The sequence below is a fragment of the Akebia trifoliata genome, unplaced genomic scaffold (assembly GCF_017979445.1).
Source record: "Akebia trifoliata isolate Shusen 1 unplaced genomic scaffold, ASM1797944v1 Contig00381, whole genome shotgun sequence".
Lineage (NCBI taxonomy): Eukaryota > Viridiplantae > Streptophyta > Magnoliopsida > Ranunculales > Lardizabalaceae > Akebia > Akebia trifoliata.
Genome location: NW_028236999.1, coordinates 87,270 through 105,833, shown reverse-complemented (window position 1 = coordinate 105,833; position 18,564 = coordinate 87,270). Strand labels below are relative to the sequence as shown.

The window sequence follows — 18,564 nt, the reverse complement described above, 5'->3', positions numbered from 1 at the left end:
CATGTCATCCATTTAAAACTACAAGGATTTCTCAAAATTCACCAAAACATGGAGGGGCATATGTAAATTCTAAATCATCCATGAGAATATTCGAAATACCCGTGCCCCCCTTGACTTCTGTGTCAATCATCTTAATAGACTACTGGAAAAGACCCAAATGCATCCTCATCTTCAATCTCTAACAAAAAAATAAAAAAAATCTTGATTTCCTTCCCAAACTCAACCATGTTTATCAAACTCTCCAACTTGTATTATATATTGTTTTAATCTATGTATACTTATATTCAATTTATTGTTTTTAACTTAACATTAACCTTTTAGAGAAAACCTTATATTTCTCTTCCCAAAATTTCAGTCTTCTAGATCCCCAAAAAATTTATTTACTCAGAAACCCTCATCTTCAACTTCTATAGTGAATTAACTTTAATGTATTCAACCATAGTTTCAGTCCATCATTTAATTCGTTGCCTTGACCCATTGTAGAAAATCTGAGATTTTTCTTAAAACTTTTTATGGTTTTTAAACTTTCCAAAAATCCTATTTTTCCTACAAGTTTGAAGGTTGACATACATAGAATCTTAAGGCTAAAAGATTTTACCCAAAGAGATTGAAGAGAAGAAAAATAAAGGTTTCTTGATTATATGTCCAAGGTGGGAGAATTTAGGCCATTTTTATTATGGAAAAGTCTAGGCTCAACCCTTTTTTGAGGTTTTCCATTAACATAACCATTGTGGTGTTAGAGATCCTCTTGAAAAGTGTATCGTTAGGAATAAACTGTATTAATCCTTAAGAGATTGGAATTGATCTCTATGAATTCTGCATTTTTCTTCTTATTCTAACAGCCATGGTGATGGAGAGCCTCAATTGTAAAAAGTATAATTTTCCAATGTTTGACGCATTAAAAAATTTAAATTTATGTGGAAAAGGATTTTCCAACACTCTCAATTTTCTTTCATTAACAACAAATCATTTTCTTACCCTCCACCTCTTGAAAATCGATTAACTAGCACACGACAAATCAAACAGAATCAATATTTATTTTATAAATAAATTTAAACAAAATAGAAAAACACAAAAAACAAATTCATTATTTTATTTTAAATTATCTAATTGTGAAAAAGTATAATTTTCCAATGTTTGGCGCATTAAAAAATTTAAATTTGTGTGGAAAATGATTTGCCAACACTCTCAATTTTCTTTCATCAACGGCAAATCATTTTCTTACCCTCCACCTCTTGAAAAACGATTAGCTAACACACGACAAATCAAACAGAATTAATATTTATTTTATAAATAAAGTTAAACAAAATAGAAAAGCGCAAAAAACAAAATCATAATTTTATTTAAAATTATCTAAATCAATCCCTTTTTTTTATATATAAATTTCTTATTGAATAATTAATTTTAAATTGTATCAATATTTGTTTTGTAAATAAAGTTAGAGAATTGTTATCGGCACCCCAAATTTTATTGATTACACCCTAGATAAAAAAAAATAATAAGTAAAAGTTGGGGTGTCAAAAAAAGGCTATCTCATTATTTGTTAAATTTGATCTATTTTATTTTTTGTTTAGGATTTTATATGAACATAATCATTTTTGTAAACAACTACAAAAATTATTTGAACGAGTGTATAATGTTGAGATTATAATTTGAGCCAAACCTTTGTACTATTTGAAGAATGTGTTTTAATTTCTTAATTGGGGTGTGATAAATAATTCAAGAAATTTGAGTGGGATAATTAAAATGTAAGGTGCCAATTATCAATAGTTGTTCTCTAATAATTTAAGAAATTGGAGTGTAATAATTCAAATCTTTCTTGAAATAATGATTTTATAATTATTACAAAAATCAAATTAAAATAATATATATATATATATATATATATATATATATATATATATATATATATTTATTTATTTATACAATTCAAATAGCAAGAATAATTTTCCATGACATGCCCAAATAATATAAAAGGATTTGCTTTGGCAACTAATATTTTCTCCGCAATCAAACACACCAAGATGAGAGGAAGCATGTCATAAGCTTGAAAATAGATAGGTGTCTCATATATTCACCAAAATAAGGCCCATCCCCTTTTACAATAGATTCTACTTCTACACCAACTTCTTCCTAGAGTACTACCCCAAGATATGTGCTAATTCTTTGTTGGTGACTTAGTGATATGAATTGTGGTGTTCTAAGTAAACTTTGGTGCAGCAATAGGAGAATTCTATATTTTCTTTTCCTTCTAAGTCAAGCCGCGTCGCGTTTGAATGAACTCCTTTATTCTTTGAACGTTCCAAGAAAATACAACTCAGCGCGTCTATTATGCTAATAAGAGGACCTCTCTCTCTGCTCTTTCCATATCACACTCACTCACTCACTCTTTCTTTTTCACTCTCTCATCCTTCTCTTCTCTTCTCTGAGTTAATTTCAAAATGAAGCTAAATATTCACCTTTTAACTCATCTCGTTTTCTTCTTCTTCTTCATCCATCTTCCAACATCTTTATGTGCCAATGACTGCAGTCTTTCATTCGATTGTGGAGACATCGTAGGCATCACTTATCCCTTCTGGGGAAATTCCCGACCTGATTATTGTGGCCACCCCAGTTTCCAACTCACATGCCAAGATAATATCACTCAGATTAACATCATGTCGGAAGCATATCAGGTCCTAAGTATCTATCAAACGGCTAAAACTATGAGAATTGTCCGAATGGATTTCTTATTTGGTAATTGTCCTTCAAAATTTTGTACCGACAATCTCGATTTCACTCACTTCAATTATACTGTCAATGATGAGAACCTCAACATGTTCTACAATTGCTCTTCTTTGATTAATGGATTCCGTTACAGTTGTGAGGAAAATAATAGGGGTGCTGTTTACGCTTTTTTGGATCCTATGCCCCAAAACCTTCCATGTGATACAAGCGTAGTTTCGGTTCTACGATCAGCTGTCGATGATAGATTTTCTACACTCAGCCAAGTTTTGAAGAAGGGGTTCGATGTACATTATGTGGTTAACGATCCACCACCACCACCAGCAATCCCTCCTCCTACTCCCATGAACAATGGATCAGGTATAAATCTAAGCCCCCCATCCCCATGGTTTCAAATGATCTTGTTCGAAACCGAGATGACTCTCCCCAAGTCATCTTGATATTTCTCACTAATCTATGTACCAATAATGGTTTCAAGGCTCCAGTCATCGATCCATCCATCCATCCTGAACGTGACAAGTAGACATGGCGTCTCAACTGTGACATATCTCGTGAGATAAACGAGAGATGCTTTTGGATGAGATTTTCAAAATCTCATCTGAGTCAACTGGGATTTTATATATTGTTCTTAAAATAATTTATTTTTCTAATATTTATAGTTTTAGTTTCTAAATAAAATATGATTTTATAGCAAAACATCTTCTAATCTCATAAACAACTTATAATTATTTTATATAAATAATTGTAATCCGAATTAAAATTATATTGTTTAAGATGAGTTGACTCGTCTAAGACAATTCGGTCTCGTCAACGAATGATACCATTCAACCGACATTAGGAACCATTTTATGCTCACCCAAGAAAAAGCAATAAAATACTATTACATAAAAATAATAAAATAATAAAAAGATACTTTTCTAACATAAAGTTTATTGATCACACCCCTTGTGGAATCCAAAAGCATGATTGAATTCCATGGAAAGATAAATTAAGCCATTTGATTGGACCTGGGGAAATGTTAAAATACGAGTTAGCCTTTACCTTTGGTGGTGGGATCCTCCCGAGAGAATATCATTGGAGGTAGGAAAAAATATTTTGTCACGAGTTGAGGGCATGATTTTAATTAGTCACTTTTTTGACTGAGATTTAATATCTCATGTTTAATTTTTTGATTATTTGAATGAGACGTCTAAAACATATCGAAAAACTCGTTTGACAGGATGATATTGAGTCTAGATGAGACGAGACACGAAACCAAGTTCTACAACTATGATTGAGAGTGGAAAATCTCTTTAAGTCCAAAAATGATTAGAGGGAACATGTGCAATTGAACATTTTCCAAGAAATACTACTCTCCTGCCCAATTTCTAAGTAGAAGTACATACCCTAATTGCATCCCTTGATGGACTTTTGATACTAAATTTCAAACAATTACATTGACCTATACTTGAACTTTTCTCTTAATGTAATCTTTCCAAATATTGAATTGCAATTCATCGTACAATCTTTTGTGTGAGCATATTCAATTAGTTTCATTGATATAATTATGGGTCAAGATAGGTAGACTCATGGAAAGAAAACTCATATGTTCACTCACAACCCTGACAGTATTCATGTGAAATCCAAGGTTCGGGATAAAAGAAGTATCCCTGGAGTATAACATAAATCTCGAACAATAATGCTAACAATTGGATTTAGAATTATCATGATTGGGATTGTGTGTGAACATATGAGTTCATTTTAATGAGTTTACAAATCCCAACCCTATAATTATTCATGCTTGAACAAACATCATGTTTCAATTGTCTTGTAGGGGATGTAAGTTCTCCTCCTACACAGGAAGCACCACCGGCACCAATCCCTTCTACTCCTATGAACAATCAAACAGGTACTAAAATCCACTAAACTTTTGGGGTAATGATCTAAGCACCATGGTTTTAAATCTCCTTTGTGTTCAAGATGACTCTCCCCAAGTCATCTAGGTATCATTCACAATTGAGACGGATGAATTAGGACTGCAACTTGGGTAGGCTGGCCCAAACTCAATCCCAATTGATGGGCGAGCTTGGGCTGAGTTATGTAGAAGATGAGTTGAGTCTAAGTTAGAATATCTCAATCCGATTTCAATTCAGGTTGAGCTCGGGTTGAGGGCACGAGGAACCTGACTCAACATCTATGTACTACTATATAAATATTTTTATATTACTTATAAATTTTTTATTTAGCTTTTTTATCCCATCTTATTATTATAAGTTGTGGACAATTAATCAATATCAATGTGAACTTTGGTTTAGTATAGTTTGTCTAAATATACTATGTGATTTTATTTACTTGTAGTTTTGTTTTTGATGTTACATTTATTTTTTAAATATAAAAGTTATTTTTTAATCAAAATGAAATTGGGGTCATTCAACAAGTCCTATCTGACCAAACCACCCAAAATTATCCAACTCGGGGTAACCTGAACTCAACCCGATTTTAGTAAATCAAACTCGGGTTAAGATTGGGTTAGTGAACTTAGGCTCGATAGTCGGGTTAAGATTGGGTTAGTGAACTTAGGCTCGATAGTCGGGTTGAGGGGTCTACTACTTGGGTTGAGCCTCGGTTTACCCTTCAACCCACCCACGTTGCAGTCCTAGGATGAGAACTGCTTCTTAAGGTCTAAGGCTTCACACCATCACGCAAGACAAATAAGATCTTGGACAATATTTCAAAGATTTTGTTTGAGGCAGTAAAACTTGGCCCAATCAATAAACTTCTAAATTTAAATGGCCAGATGTAACCAACTTGATGATGTGGTGCACTTCTCAACCATTTGAAAGAGCTATAGAGAATGCGGGCCATAGAGGATCTACTCCCAAATGGGAAAACCATGCTAAGCCCTCGCAAAAGAAATAAAATAAAATACTATTACATAAAAAAAAAATTAAATAATAAGAAGACATTTCTGTCACAGCTCCTTCATTTTTATTTTTTTTCTTTAAATAATAATTAAATAATTAATCATGTTTCAATTGTCTTGTAGGGAATGTGTTAACTCCCCCTGCACAGGAAGCACCAGCAATCCCTCCTACTGTTATGAACAATCAAACAGGTACGAAAATCCGCTAAAACTTTTGGGGTAAGGATAGCCCCATGGTTTGAAATCTTGTCTCATTCCTGAACAAGACAAGATTTCAAACCATGCGAAGCCCACCAAATTAAAAAAGCAATAAACATTATTATATATTAAAAAAAAAAAAAAGAGCTAAAAAAAAAAAGCTTTCATAAGTTAGTCAAGAAAGATTATCGACTGCACCTCCTTGTGGCATCCAATAACATGATCGGATGCCACTGGATGTAGATCGAATTTTTTTTAAAAGAATTTAAGAAAAAAACTTATTTTTCACACTGTTGGATTTTAGTTTTAAATTTGGTGTTTCAATCCGGTGCCATCAATTTTTTAAGTTAATCTACTCGGTGAACACTAGTGGCCTATGGTGTTATTTAGCCAACTTGGCAGTCAATATGGGCCCTACAACCCTTAATAAGATTTGAAATCTTTCTAGGTAATCAGGCTGGCCTCACTCTTTTGTTCTAAAATATAAAATAATAAATACCTTTTGTATTTTTGAAAAATCAAAATTGTGGAAAATGTAAACATCTGAATTATTAGATGTTAGCAAAGATTTTGTGCACTTAATTTCACTCTCTCAAGGGAAGGGAATATGAAATCCTAAGGAAAATCATCATGGGAAAATTGAATTCTTTGGAAAGATGAATTCTACTCTTTGTTTGTTCCTAGGAAAATGTAAAAAAGAGAGTTAGCTTTTAGTTTTGGGTAGTTATAATTGTGAGAAAATATTTTTAGGTAGGAAAATCATCTTCTCTGGGGTGGGGGCAGGAAAATAGTTTTCAGCCCAGGGTGGAAAATTGCTTCGGGCTGATATAATTAGTTTCATTCTTTAACTAACTATATGTCTTAATTGCCTTTCATCAGGGGATGTACAAAAGAAGGTCTCCAAAGGTAACATACAGTTAAAGTCGTTTCTTTTATGTCTTTTTTTCTTTCACCTTATTTTCTTATTATCTTTTACTTGAATAACAACATATTGAACACCCGAAGTAAGAATTATCTGGTTTTTGTGCTCCTTTCTTTGCCTACAGTTCCATCGAAGAATGCAACCGTTGTTATAGCTACAACTGCAGTGGTATTAGTTTTCGTGGTTATAGCTACAATCGTAGTTATATTATGTTGCTTGAGAAGGGAATGTTCTTTAGTTAAATTGAAATTCGGGAAGAAGAAAACAAAGAATGCTCAAAATATAGAGATGGGTTTGGCTCCAAAAAGTTACAAATATTCAAAAATCAAGAAAATGACCAACTTCAAGAAAATATTGGGCAAAGGAGGTTATGGTGTCGTGTACGAAGGAAAAATGAATGATGATATGGTAGCTGTGAAGGTGTTGGAAGGAAAGAAAGGAGATTTTAAAAATGAGTTTGATACCATTTGTAGTACTTCTCATGATAATATTGTCAGGCTGCGAGGTTACTGTAATGAAAAGTCACATAGTGTTCTTATCTATGACTACATGCCCAAAGGATCTCTTGAAAAGTACATATTTGATCATAAGAAACCATCAGAGGAATATTCTCCATTCGGATGGATGAAACTATATGAGATTGCAGTCGGCATTGCTCGGGCATTAAAATACTTGCATAATGATTGTGGTAGTCAGATTCTTCATTTAGACATTAAACCTCAAAACATTCTCTTGGATAAAGAATTCCGTCCAAAAATATCTGATTTTGGGCTCTCGAAACTATGCTATGGAAAGATAAATACGGTATCAATAGAATGTACTAGAGGAACTGAAGGGTATATTGCACCAGAATTGCAAGATCCAACGGGAAGAAGAGTCTCTCCTAAATCGGATGTATACAGCTATGGAATGATGCTACTTGAAATGGTCGCAGGGAAAGCGAACCTTGACTTAGAACCGAACGCTGATGGAGAATATATATCAAACTGGATCCAGAAGCGTCTCGAGCAACCTGCGGATCTAGGATTGCCTCAAGTTATAACTGAAGAAGATGAAAAAATGGTAAGAACGATGAGTAAAGTTGGTTTTCAGTGCATAAAAACAAATCGTTCTGATCGACCTGAAATGATAGAAGTATTGCAGATGTTGCAAGAAGGCCTTGAAGCATAGCAAATTCCACCCCTGCTTCCGATATAAAATTGTTCTTCTATAATGTATCTCAACATTTCTTTCTTGTGACAGCAAGTTTATCTCTCTTTTTTCTTTTTTTTTTTCCTTTTCTTTTTTTGGGTGGTGGGGGATTGCCAATGCTTGTTTTTGTAATTCAAATCAACTACTATAAAATCTTCTCGTGACGCTTTCTATTGTCTCTCTAGTTTCATGTCTTAGGGATCAGAACAATTTGTCGAAATCACTATGTTGCTTCCAATTAGAATCGATTAGCACTACCAATAAGTCAACGAGCTAACTGAAGTTGACAATGGATCCTTTTGGTTGGATGAACTTACGGGACCACATCAAAGCATTTCTATGAAGGCTAATAGAAAAAAAAATGGCACATTACAGTGTCATTCCCTTCCCAAGAATTATAAATTGCTCCCCACATTATAGATGGTCTACGAGATCGATATTTTAACCCATTGAACTCTATAATTTGAATACTTTGAGCTTTTTGTTATATATATATATATATATATCGTCGTTCACACATATATTTTCATAAACACATAATCGATTGTAATTGTATGTTTCTCAATATCGATTTCTTATGGGAGCCGTTCGGCATCAGCTGAAATAAGAGACGTTTAACAATTGTCTTGGGGCCGTTGGATAAGATGCAGATCCACCGTCTAGATCTATTTTACATTTAGTTAAAAATTATCACACTAATTACAACTCCATCCTTTACGTTTTTCATATTTAATGCTACCTCCCTCAGTAAATATAACCCAAAAGAATAGAGAGTTCTGTTCTCTCTCTTCCTTCTCATGCTAGACCGTCTCTCTCTCTCACACACGCGCTGCAATTCCCTCTCTCTTGCTGTAACTCGATCCTCTCTCTCTCTGCAACTATCTCTCTCGCACACCCTCCCCCCTCAACTGTAGACTGTAGTAGATGAAGTTATAAGAGCTCAACGAAGACAGGTACTCTCTTTCTTTCTCTCCTTTCATCACTCTCTTTATATTAATTTTGGGATACTCAAGCAAAATAGGGCTTTAATGATATAGCTATTATGGAATGAGATTTTTGTTTTCCAATTTATAGAGTGCAAGCATGCTTTGATTTGAAGTGGAAAAATCTGTAATTATTTAGGATTTCATTTTTTATTAGAATCATTATCAAACTTAGACATATAATTGTGATATATATAAAGCACCCAACATTCAATATGAAGGTGAATCTATCTCTACATCTGATTGTATCTTACAAAACCTTAGTAGAAATATATTGCAAATTATGAGATTACTATATCCATTTTTACAGAAATTTATATTAAACCCATTTTCTTTTTATGATTTGCAGTGATGGATCTATTCCAGTTTAACGATGCTAGTGGGAGGAAACCTTATAAAGTGCAATAGCTGATCTATGTTTCTGCTTGTCTGTTTGTATAATTATACAAAAATAAGTTTTTGATAGATATTTCGTGTTCAACATTCAGGTTTAAAAGGGTCGGGAATTCAGAAATCAATGAAGCTTAACCTTACAATAGGGCTCATTCCCAATCTTAATGTTTCTGCGGCACTTCTTGCATTTATATTCATTGAACAAAGTTGCTTCATAAGGCTGGCATTGTCTCAACTCCATTTACTAAGCAGGTGAACAATGTAATTCAGACGTGGACCGTCACATGTTATAGTGTTGCTGTTGGAGATTTGAGGCTCTAATTCTTGTACATTTCGCAGAAATGAAATATTTTTTTCTCCATTTTTATAGTCTAGTGGGTTCTTTTAACTTTTAATTATATGATTGTAGGAGGATTTGGGTCTTATTTGTTGGGATTGAATAAGAGGACATATGAACAAGCAGGAGTTGGTACAGAGGGGAACACTTCAAGGAGCTACTAAGAACCTGAGATTGGTTGGATAATTGGCTTTCTTGTTGTTACAAGCTTTGTTGGGCTTTTGGCCTTGGTCAGTTTCGGAAGGTAAATTTAATTCTTTCTTAAAATCATAGTAGCAAAGTTCAGATTCGGTAATTATATTCTCATAGAAAACATTTTTTTTGGGTTTCTTACCAAAACCTACGTTGATCATGAATATCCTCTTTTTATACCACGACAGAATTGTTGCTCCACTGGTGGAGAAAATTCATGGTCCGATAGAAGCTCTAGTACTTTTGGTGTCGCTTCAATGGAATCAGAAAGAAACTCTATCTGGATCTTGCTGGAAGTTGTAGCTTTAATTACAAATCGTCAAGGAAGTGCGTTCTGTTTTTTCCATGAAAATGCCCAATTCAAGGTATACCTCATCCCTTATTATTTCTATTATGGGTTGGCTTTGTTTTGTTGTTGTAAAGTTTTTGAGGAGTTTAGAGGGGTTTTCTTTGATGATTTTATGGTTAGATGGGATAAGGTGTGCACGGGTATTTAGTTGGTGTTTGATTCTTTAGTTGTATTGCCTTTCACTGGTTACCTAAACCTGCTTTTTTTATTTATTAATATAATCTTATATTTATCAAATACAATAAAATAAAAACTTCAGTTTTCTATTTATTTGGTAATCTTCGATTATGAGGGATGAAAGTCATATTAATGCACATTTTTTTGTTCCTGAAACTTTGTTCAGCTGGGGTACGAGATCCAATCAACACTTGTCCATGACCAAATGCTTCATATGTGGAAGAGCAACTTTGAAGTGAAGAATGTCCCAAAAGCCAAGGTATTTTACCATAAATAATCTACCATACTTTTCATCGATTTTATAAAGAAAGAAAAAATTTGCATTCTTTCAAACTTATATTTCATGGAGTAAATCTATTAGAGCCAGTAGTTGTTTTTTTTTTTTTCTTTAATTTAATTTAATTACTGGAAGAAGATATTATTCCTGGATCATCTAAATTTTTGTTTATTCGGTGGCTAAGTTTTTCTGACACTGTCAAAGTTTTCCATTCTTTCATATAATATATTGAACCCTGAGTATTTGGGATAAGGCTTTGTTGTATACTGATCCAGAGGGTTCTATCCTTGTTTGGAAACCTCGCAATTCAGGACAAGTGCAAAGACTCTTTTTGGAGGATCATTTAGATCATCTTAATTAATTTATTTATTTCATCGTTTATAATTAGAAGGTGAAATGCCCCTAAAGTAAGGTACTCGTGTTCTTAAATCAATATTACATCTTGTTTGGTGAAAAAAATCTTTTTTCCCTGAACTAAACTATATACAACATCTTGTGCAAATGGATAGTAAATACTAACATTCAAGTATCGAATTTTACATAATGGGATAAAGTATCCAACTTTATTATAGCTAATCTCTTATTTTTGAATGCAACAAAAAATGGAGCCAAAAAATTATGAGAAGCCTTTTTATAGAAAGGCTTGTAGCAATGTAATCTATATTAATTGATATGGAGCCAAGAGAATTTATTTGTTTCTGCTATTACAATCTCTATTTGTATTGAACCTACTAATGATTTAATTAATTATTGGAAAAATTACTTACATGACCCTTGCGGAAGGGTTTCTTTCTAAATAGTCCCTACGTTTTAGTGTCTCTCGTCATATTTAACCTACTAATGATGTGATGAATTAATGGAAAAATTATTTAAATGACCCTTGCAGAAGGGTTTTTTTCTAAATAGTCCTTAAGTTTTGCGCATTAGCTTGACAGGACATTTAGTAAACTTTTTCTTTCTTAATGGCCTATTGTACTATCAAGTTCATAATTTTTACTGTCTAATATGATGTTTATTAATTCAGTGTCAAGTTCACATTTTTTACCGTCAAACTCAATTTTTTTAATTATTGTCGAGTTAACCATTTTTCTAAATAACAAGTGGTGAATTTGACGCTGGTAAAACGTACTCATTTTCAATTTTCAAGTTTTGTCGACTAAAATACATTGAAAAATCAACTAAAAACTTAAGATAACAACTTGTTTAAATGATTTCAACTCCAAAAAATCATTATTGATCGATTTTCATCCAAAAATTTAAAAAAAACAAAAAAAATCTTAGTTTTTTACATACATCTTCAAAATGTTTGAAAGAAACCCTTGAAAATGACTTTTTCTTCTTTCTTAAATCCTTTCCAATGGAATAAAATCTCTAAACTCGATTAAGATGTCAAAAAATCCAATTTTTGGATGAAAATGATGAGCTCGAACAGTTAGAGCATTCGATCGTGAGAAATGTGGGAGATGAGGTCCAGGAACCATTTAGAAGGAAAAAGTTTATTATTTGTCTTGCCAAGCAACCGTTGAAAAATTAGGGACTATTTAGAAAAAACTCTCTCTACGAGGGTCCTTTAAGTAATTTTCCCTTAATTATTTCAAGAACACAAACCCTCTTTCCCATTTCCTTATTTTCCTGTTGGAGAGGATATTAGTAAGCAAACATAAAAACAAAAGAACAAGAATGTACAATATGAATTATTTTTGGATTACATTTCCTACTGTTCTACACTTTCAAATGACCCCATGTACCAATATTCATACAGCCCTCCCCTCTCTGTGCTTTGAATCCTCAACTTTCAATTTGTTAAGATGAGATGGGTCAATAGGATTCGTCATACATGAGAAAAACCCTAACCCTAAAAATCATAAACAAAAAAAAAAATCCCTAATGAAAAACCCTATAAATTAGAAATATATAAATTATTTGTAGTCATAAAAAACCCTTACATAGTTTAGAAACCAAAATTTTCATAACAAAAAAACCCTACATATTAGAAATATATAAACTATCTGGTGGAAACCTAATTTCCATGTGTTTGATTACATATGGAAAAATCAGGAAAAAAAATTTAAAGAATAAGTTCCAGGCTTTTGATCCCTCTCCATCTTCTCCTAACATCCACCACCATCTCATTTTTGATCTCTAGCTATTTCTAGCATATCTAAATCTCAAACACCAGTTTACATTGGAACTACATCAGGAACCCTAATCTTACTCTCATTTGGTGATGATAAAAAATGAAACCCTAAATAATTACAGATTTTTCACTTCAAATCAAAACTTGCTTCCAATTTATAAAATGGAATCAAATAAAAAAAAATCCATTCCATACAAGAAAACTAGATAGCTATATTATTAAAGCCCTATGTTGCTTCGAGTTTCTCAAAATTAATATAAAGAAAGTGATTGGAGGAAAGAGAGAGAGAGTATCTGTCTTCGTCGAGCTCTTATAATTTCGTCTACTACAGTCTACAGTTGAGGGGGAGGGGGCGCGAGAGAGATGGTTGTAGAGAGAGAGAGAGAGGGAGTTGCAGCGAGAAAGTGAGGGGGTCAAGTTGTAGCGAGAGAGAAGGAGTTGCAGTGCGAGAAAGATAGTAATTGCAGCAAGAGAAAGAGATAGAGACATTTTAGCAAACGAGACAGAGAAGGTCGAGCAGGGAGAAGGAAAAGAGATAATAGAACTCTCTATTCTTTTAGATTATATTTAGTGAGTAAAGTAGCACTAAATATGAAAAACGTAAAGGATGGCACTATAATTAGTATGATAATTTTTAACTTAACGTAAAATATACCTCGACCGTTGATTTGCGTCTTTTCCAACGGTCCCAAGACGTTTGCTAAAGCATTTGTTATTTCAGTTGACACGGAACAACTCTCTCTCTCTCTCTCTCTCTCTCTATATATATATATATATATATATATATATATATCACATATATATTTTCATAAACACATAAAATCCCTAATCTTTGAAAAGAACATATATCTCAAAATTGATTTGTCATTGTCATGCTCATATTATTTAAGAAGTTAGAAAGTATATCTTCCGACATTGCAATCAAAAATAAAAATTTGTGAGTTTTTGGGCTAGCAAACAAACTTTCCCTTGATTCTTCTATTCTAGATACACCTTTTTATCTTGTTTTATACATGGATAATTTCAAAACAACATTGTGGAGGACATGTTTGACGTGGATGTGTGTCATAACCATGATATTTTTCATGGAGATCTCACTCATATCTGGATGAAAAGCATATATGGTTATGATACACATCCAAATTAGAAATGTCCCCCACAATGTTACTCTAGCATGACTATATATAGGTTGGTGTTCTTTTGATAATATCCTAAACAACATTCTACAAAAAGCATTGTCTTATATGAGCTAAAATTTTTAGAATGAGCTGATTTTTTGTGAGGATGATCTCTATGGTGAGAAAATCATCCTCACAAAAAATCAGCCAACTCTGAAATTTCTAACCCTAGTTTATAAGATGAAGAGTCGTGAACCACCAATTTTTACTGTTAGTTTGTAACCATTTTTCATGGGGTTAGAAGTTTCATAATTGGCTGATTTTTTGTGAGAATGTTCTACTGACTATAGAGATCATCCTCACAAAAAATCAGTCCATTCTGAAACTTTTTAGCCAATAAGACAAAATTTTGTCTAGAATGTTGTCTAGGACTTTGTCAAAAGCATATTTACTAAGCATATTTACTAATCTAAGATTGAGTTGAGAAGGATCCAAGGGTTGGAAGCAATCCCTACAAATTTTAGAATGAGCTGATTTTTTGTGAGGATGATCTCTATGGTGAGAAAATCATCCTCACAAAAAATCAGCCAACTCTGAAATTTCTAACCCTAGTTTATAAGATGAAGAGTCGTGAACCACCAATTTTTACTGTTAGTTTGTAACCATTTTTCATGGGGTTAGAAGTTTCATAGTTGGCTGATTTTTTGTGAGGATGTTCTACTGACTATAGAGATCATCCTCACAAAAAATCAGTCCATTCTGAAACTTTTTAACCAATAAGACAAAATTTTGTCTAGAATGTTGTCTAGGACTTTGTCAAAAAAACACTACCCATATATATATATATAACACATCTTAATAAGCCCCCATAAGCATATTTACTAATCTAAGATTGAGTTGAGAAGGATCCAAGGGTTGGAAGCAATCCCTACTAATAACCATCTCAACTACCTAGAAACCACCCAACTCTCCATTTCAAAGTCTCTCTCTCCCTCTCTTCCCCCCCTCCCCCTCCCCCTTTATTGCTTTTTTAATTTGGGCAAATACAATTGTTTTTTCTATGATCTATCTCAATTTTCAATTGTAGATGTAATATCTAATGTTATTTTGACTATAAAACGAATAAATTTCTCATAGTTTGATGGTGCCATATTTTAATCATTATTATTTTTATTATCAATTATTATCTAGGATTATTTATGTGTTTGTTGGATTTAGTTTTGCATTGTAGTTGCATGGATGAAGAAATTGGTGTTTCTAAAGTTCTTATACGACTTCAATTGGTTTAAATGTGCTTGGTTTTCAACCATTAACGAGCAACAACCTTGTCATTGCATACGCTATGACCTCACCCCTTCTTTCTTCCATAGAATTTGTCGTGATAATGTAGACATGAGAAATCCATCGTAGAATCTCAATGCTACGTTGTTTGGAGTCGCCACCATTCTTTTTTAGAAATGGTTGTTAATGGGCACTCGAAATAATTTTTGAAATTGATTTTTACCATTGTAGTGACTTTTATTTATCGGAAAAGGTAAAGTCTACCTAAGATCTAGGTAAGGAGGTCCAGTTAGAGGACTTTAAAACTTGACCATTATTTTGAATAACTTAAGAAAATAACAAAAATATATGAGAATGCATGTTATAGGTGGTATGTGCATTGGTTAAAATGTTTCCTTAAAAAAGGGTTTTGATTTCAATGTGATATTAATAGGATGGCCCATGTAACCACATTATTTTTATGAATGTGAATGTAGATTTAAGCTTTTAGAGAGACTCCATGATGGAGTTCCCTTGAGGCCACAACCTTAATGCATGTATGCAAGGTTAGAAACTTAGTGTTTCACCCCAATAAGAGGGTAACATATTTCTTCATCATTCCCAAGAATAGGTGAGTATGTGTATTGTGTGCAATATGATGCATGAAACATATAAATAAGGAAAAAAAGACTTCAACCCCCATCCTTTTGATTGAACCTTAGTCCAACCTATTGGAGATAGGAGAGGGTGTACATTATATCCTAAGATATCTAGAAAGAAAAGAAAATAGAGGAATAGAAGAAAAAAATGCAAGCTTTAAAAGTAAATTACATCCTAACCTACCTTGTCCCTTGATAGTCTTGAATAAAATTAATCTTTGAGAAGTGAACTTGAGAGTTGAGTAATATTATTGAGGGTTGAGTGAGCTGAATGTTAAAAGATGAGATGATGAGTAGGGATTTTGGTAGAGTTTTAAGTTGAAAGGTGGGGACTTGAAAGTATGAATTATTCATAGAAAATGAGACTATTTATAGAGTTTTTAAAGAATTTTTGGGGATAAAGTGGTCTAACCTTAAAAATAAAGAGAATAAACTCGAGGTTTAAGTTATTTCTTTTTAGATTTTTCATTTGCATGAGGGTAAATGTAGAATTTGTGAAGAAACCTAAAAAACATTCTTTGATATTTGATTTTTTTGTAAATAGAGATGAGATAACAAAAAATACTTTTTGCAGGGTGAATAAGGGAGTGACATGTGTAAAGGTGAAGTGATAGGGGAAAAGTAGACATTGTTTCATTTGTAAATAACTTATAAAGTAAAGTAGATGTATATTTTTGAAATGAATTAATGAGATAATAAAAGTACTTTTTGGAGGGTGAGTAAGGGAGTGACATGTGTAAAGTGAAAAGTAAACATTAGTTCATTTGTAAATAACTCATAAGGCAAGGGTATATGTATATTTTTTAAATGGGCTAATAAGATAACTCCGTGCATGTACTTGATGTCTCTTACATTTTGAAGATATGATTGGAAGTTCTCTCAACTTTATGGATTATTACCAAAGACCAAAGCACATTTATAGTTTGACCATACTTTTTGAGAAGGGTATTTTTTTATTTTCATAAGTGAGACTTTCCAATTAGATAATGCATTGGATATTGAGGGCTTATAAGAGATCAACATGTGTCATCTTTTAAGGGAGTGTGAGAGAATGGGCTTGATTTATGGATAATGGACAATAGGTTTGGAGATGGATTTGGTTTTGGATAATGGATTGGTTATGGATAATAGAAATTGGATTTGGAGATAAACTTGGTTATGGATATAGATAATGGGTTTGGAGATGAACTTGGCTATGGATAATGGTAATATGGACCTTGGGTTAAGGTCTTAGGGTGACTCGACTTGTTTATAAACTTGGGTTAAGGTATGAGTGATGGACCGGTTAATGGAGAATGGATTCGGATTCGGATTCGGATCGGATTATTTTGGATTATGGACAAGGTTGAGCATGCAAAACTATATGACATGATGTATGTATGGATGAAAATGATGTCAAGTGGCAATGTTGGCCCATTGAGAGGCTTAAGTTCTTAATTCATTCGAGAAAATTTGATTTTTCCTAATTGGGTTCATGTACATTGGGGTTCTACAGCTGCCCCTCTTTGCAGGAGTTGCTTACAAAAAACTGCAAAAAATATAACCTTATTTGTACGAACCTGAAATGATTAATCGCAAAATGGTTGAAAATATTGCATAGGTTGATGGTTTTTTCATAAAATATGGCTACCCAAATACAGAGTTTGATAGGTTTAGCCTTTTTGAAATCCTTGATTCCGTGGCATGGAGCTCGTTCACAATCTTGAAAAAAAAAATTGATGATTTTTAAAAGTGATTGACATTTCAAACCATGCAATACAATTTTTGAAATATTTTTTTTCTTATTGATTTAAATTTCAAACTTATTTTTCCCTCTTCATGGAAGTTACGGGATCGTCTTGAGAGGGTTTAACGTAGCGTGACTATTCTTAAGAGAGGCTTGCATTGAAGATACATGACAACCTGAGATTTGAATATTTGGTGAGTCATTCTGCTCTGGATGTGGAAAGAATTCTTATTGACCAGACTACTCCGATCAAAGCCTTAGAAAGTAAGCTTGACACCTATTATTCTTCCTTTTGAGATGTTTGAGAATGTCTTCCTCCATTATTCTCTTTTGTATCTTGTCTTCAAAAAGAGCTATGTAGTGCTATTTGAAATTAATGAAATGAAAAAAAAATATTTTTACGTAATGACCTTATATATATCTACTATTTTTGAAAACTCTTGATTTTGAGAAGGTCCTAGATTTTTCGTTACAAGCCAAAAGTAATAATTTTGATGATGTACTTCTATTTGTTTTAGATTTTAAAAGATTACCTTTGTTAAATAACTTATGACAACCAGTGTTTAATAACTCTGAGCTTTGACAATCATAGTGTTTTTGCCAAATGTCGAGGATATAAGTGTCAACTAATCCTTAGCATCTTTAAAGTCATCCTCGAGGCTAAGAATTTTGACTGAGTTATTTTTACGGTATTGTTGGAACATTGAGGACTTCAAGATTTTTGTCGTTCACAGTTTATACTTTTGCGGGCCAGGAGCTTTTGTTTTTTTATTTTTTTATTCATTTTTGCCCCTGGCACTAGTTACGATTTTCACCAGACCCGATTTTCACATTTTTGTCCATCCATGCCCTTTTTGGATTTTCATCGTGCTGGTGGTTTTGATCTTGCCATAAACTAATTTTTTTACTCACGGCGCCTTTGCGGATTTTCACCATGCCCTTACAGTCTTTTTTCATTTTATAGATTTCCACTTTAAATACCTTATCGATTTCTCTGTGCCCCTCGTGATTTGGTGACT

The 18,564-nt window shown here is 32.9% G+C and overlaps 1 protein-coding gene and 1 long non-coding RNA gene across 6 annotated transcripts in view; both read left to right on the top strand.

Annotated features, from left to right (window-relative positions):
- Positions 1 to 2,363: 2,363 nt before the first annotated feature.
- On the top strand, positions 2,364 to 8,115 carry LOC147381518 (LEAF RUST 10 DISEASE-RESISTANCE LOCUS RECEPTOR-LIKE PROTEIN KINASE-like 2.4). Of its 2 annotated transcripts, XM_086430313.1 has the most exons (5): positions 2,364 to 3,084; positions 4,538 to 4,612; positions 5,750 to 5,818; positions 6,704 to 6,730; positions 6,871 to 8,115. In XM_086430313.1, exons 1-5 carry the CDS (start codon positions 2,442 to 2,444, stop codon positions 7,914 to 7,916), a joined length of 1,860 nt encoding a protein of 619 aa, XP_086286439.1. In that variant the 5' UTR covers positions 2,364 to 2,441; the 3' UTR covers positions 7,917 to 8,115. The 2 variants fall into 2 exon arrangements, with proteins under 2 accessions (XP_086286439.1, XP_086286440.1); XM_086430314.1 differs by lacking the exon at positions 4,538 to 4,612.
- Positions 8,116 to 8,751: 636 nt separating this feature from the next.
- LOC147381517 (uncharacterized) overlaps positions 8,752 to 18,564 on the top strand; it is a 39,376-nt gene continuing 29,563 nt past the window's right edge. Inside the window, exons 1-7 of one of the 4 annotated variants that reach the window (XR_015174503.1) lie at positions 8,752 to 8,890; positions 9,270 to 9,319; positions 9,409 to 9,565; positions 9,723 to 9,894; positions 10,031 to 10,207; positions 10,535 to 10,627; positions 13,114 to 13,502. This is a non-coding gene — a long non-coding RNA (uncharacterized LOC147381517). Of the gene's footprint in view, positions 8,891 to 9,269; positions 9,320 to 9,408; positions 9,566 to 9,722; positions 9,895 to 10,030; positions 10,208 to 10,534; positions 11,466 to 13,113; positions 13,503 to 18,564 lie in introns of those variants that run through there. The other 3 variants (XR_015174502.1, XR_015174504.1, XR_015174501.1) reach the window with 3 other exon arrangements.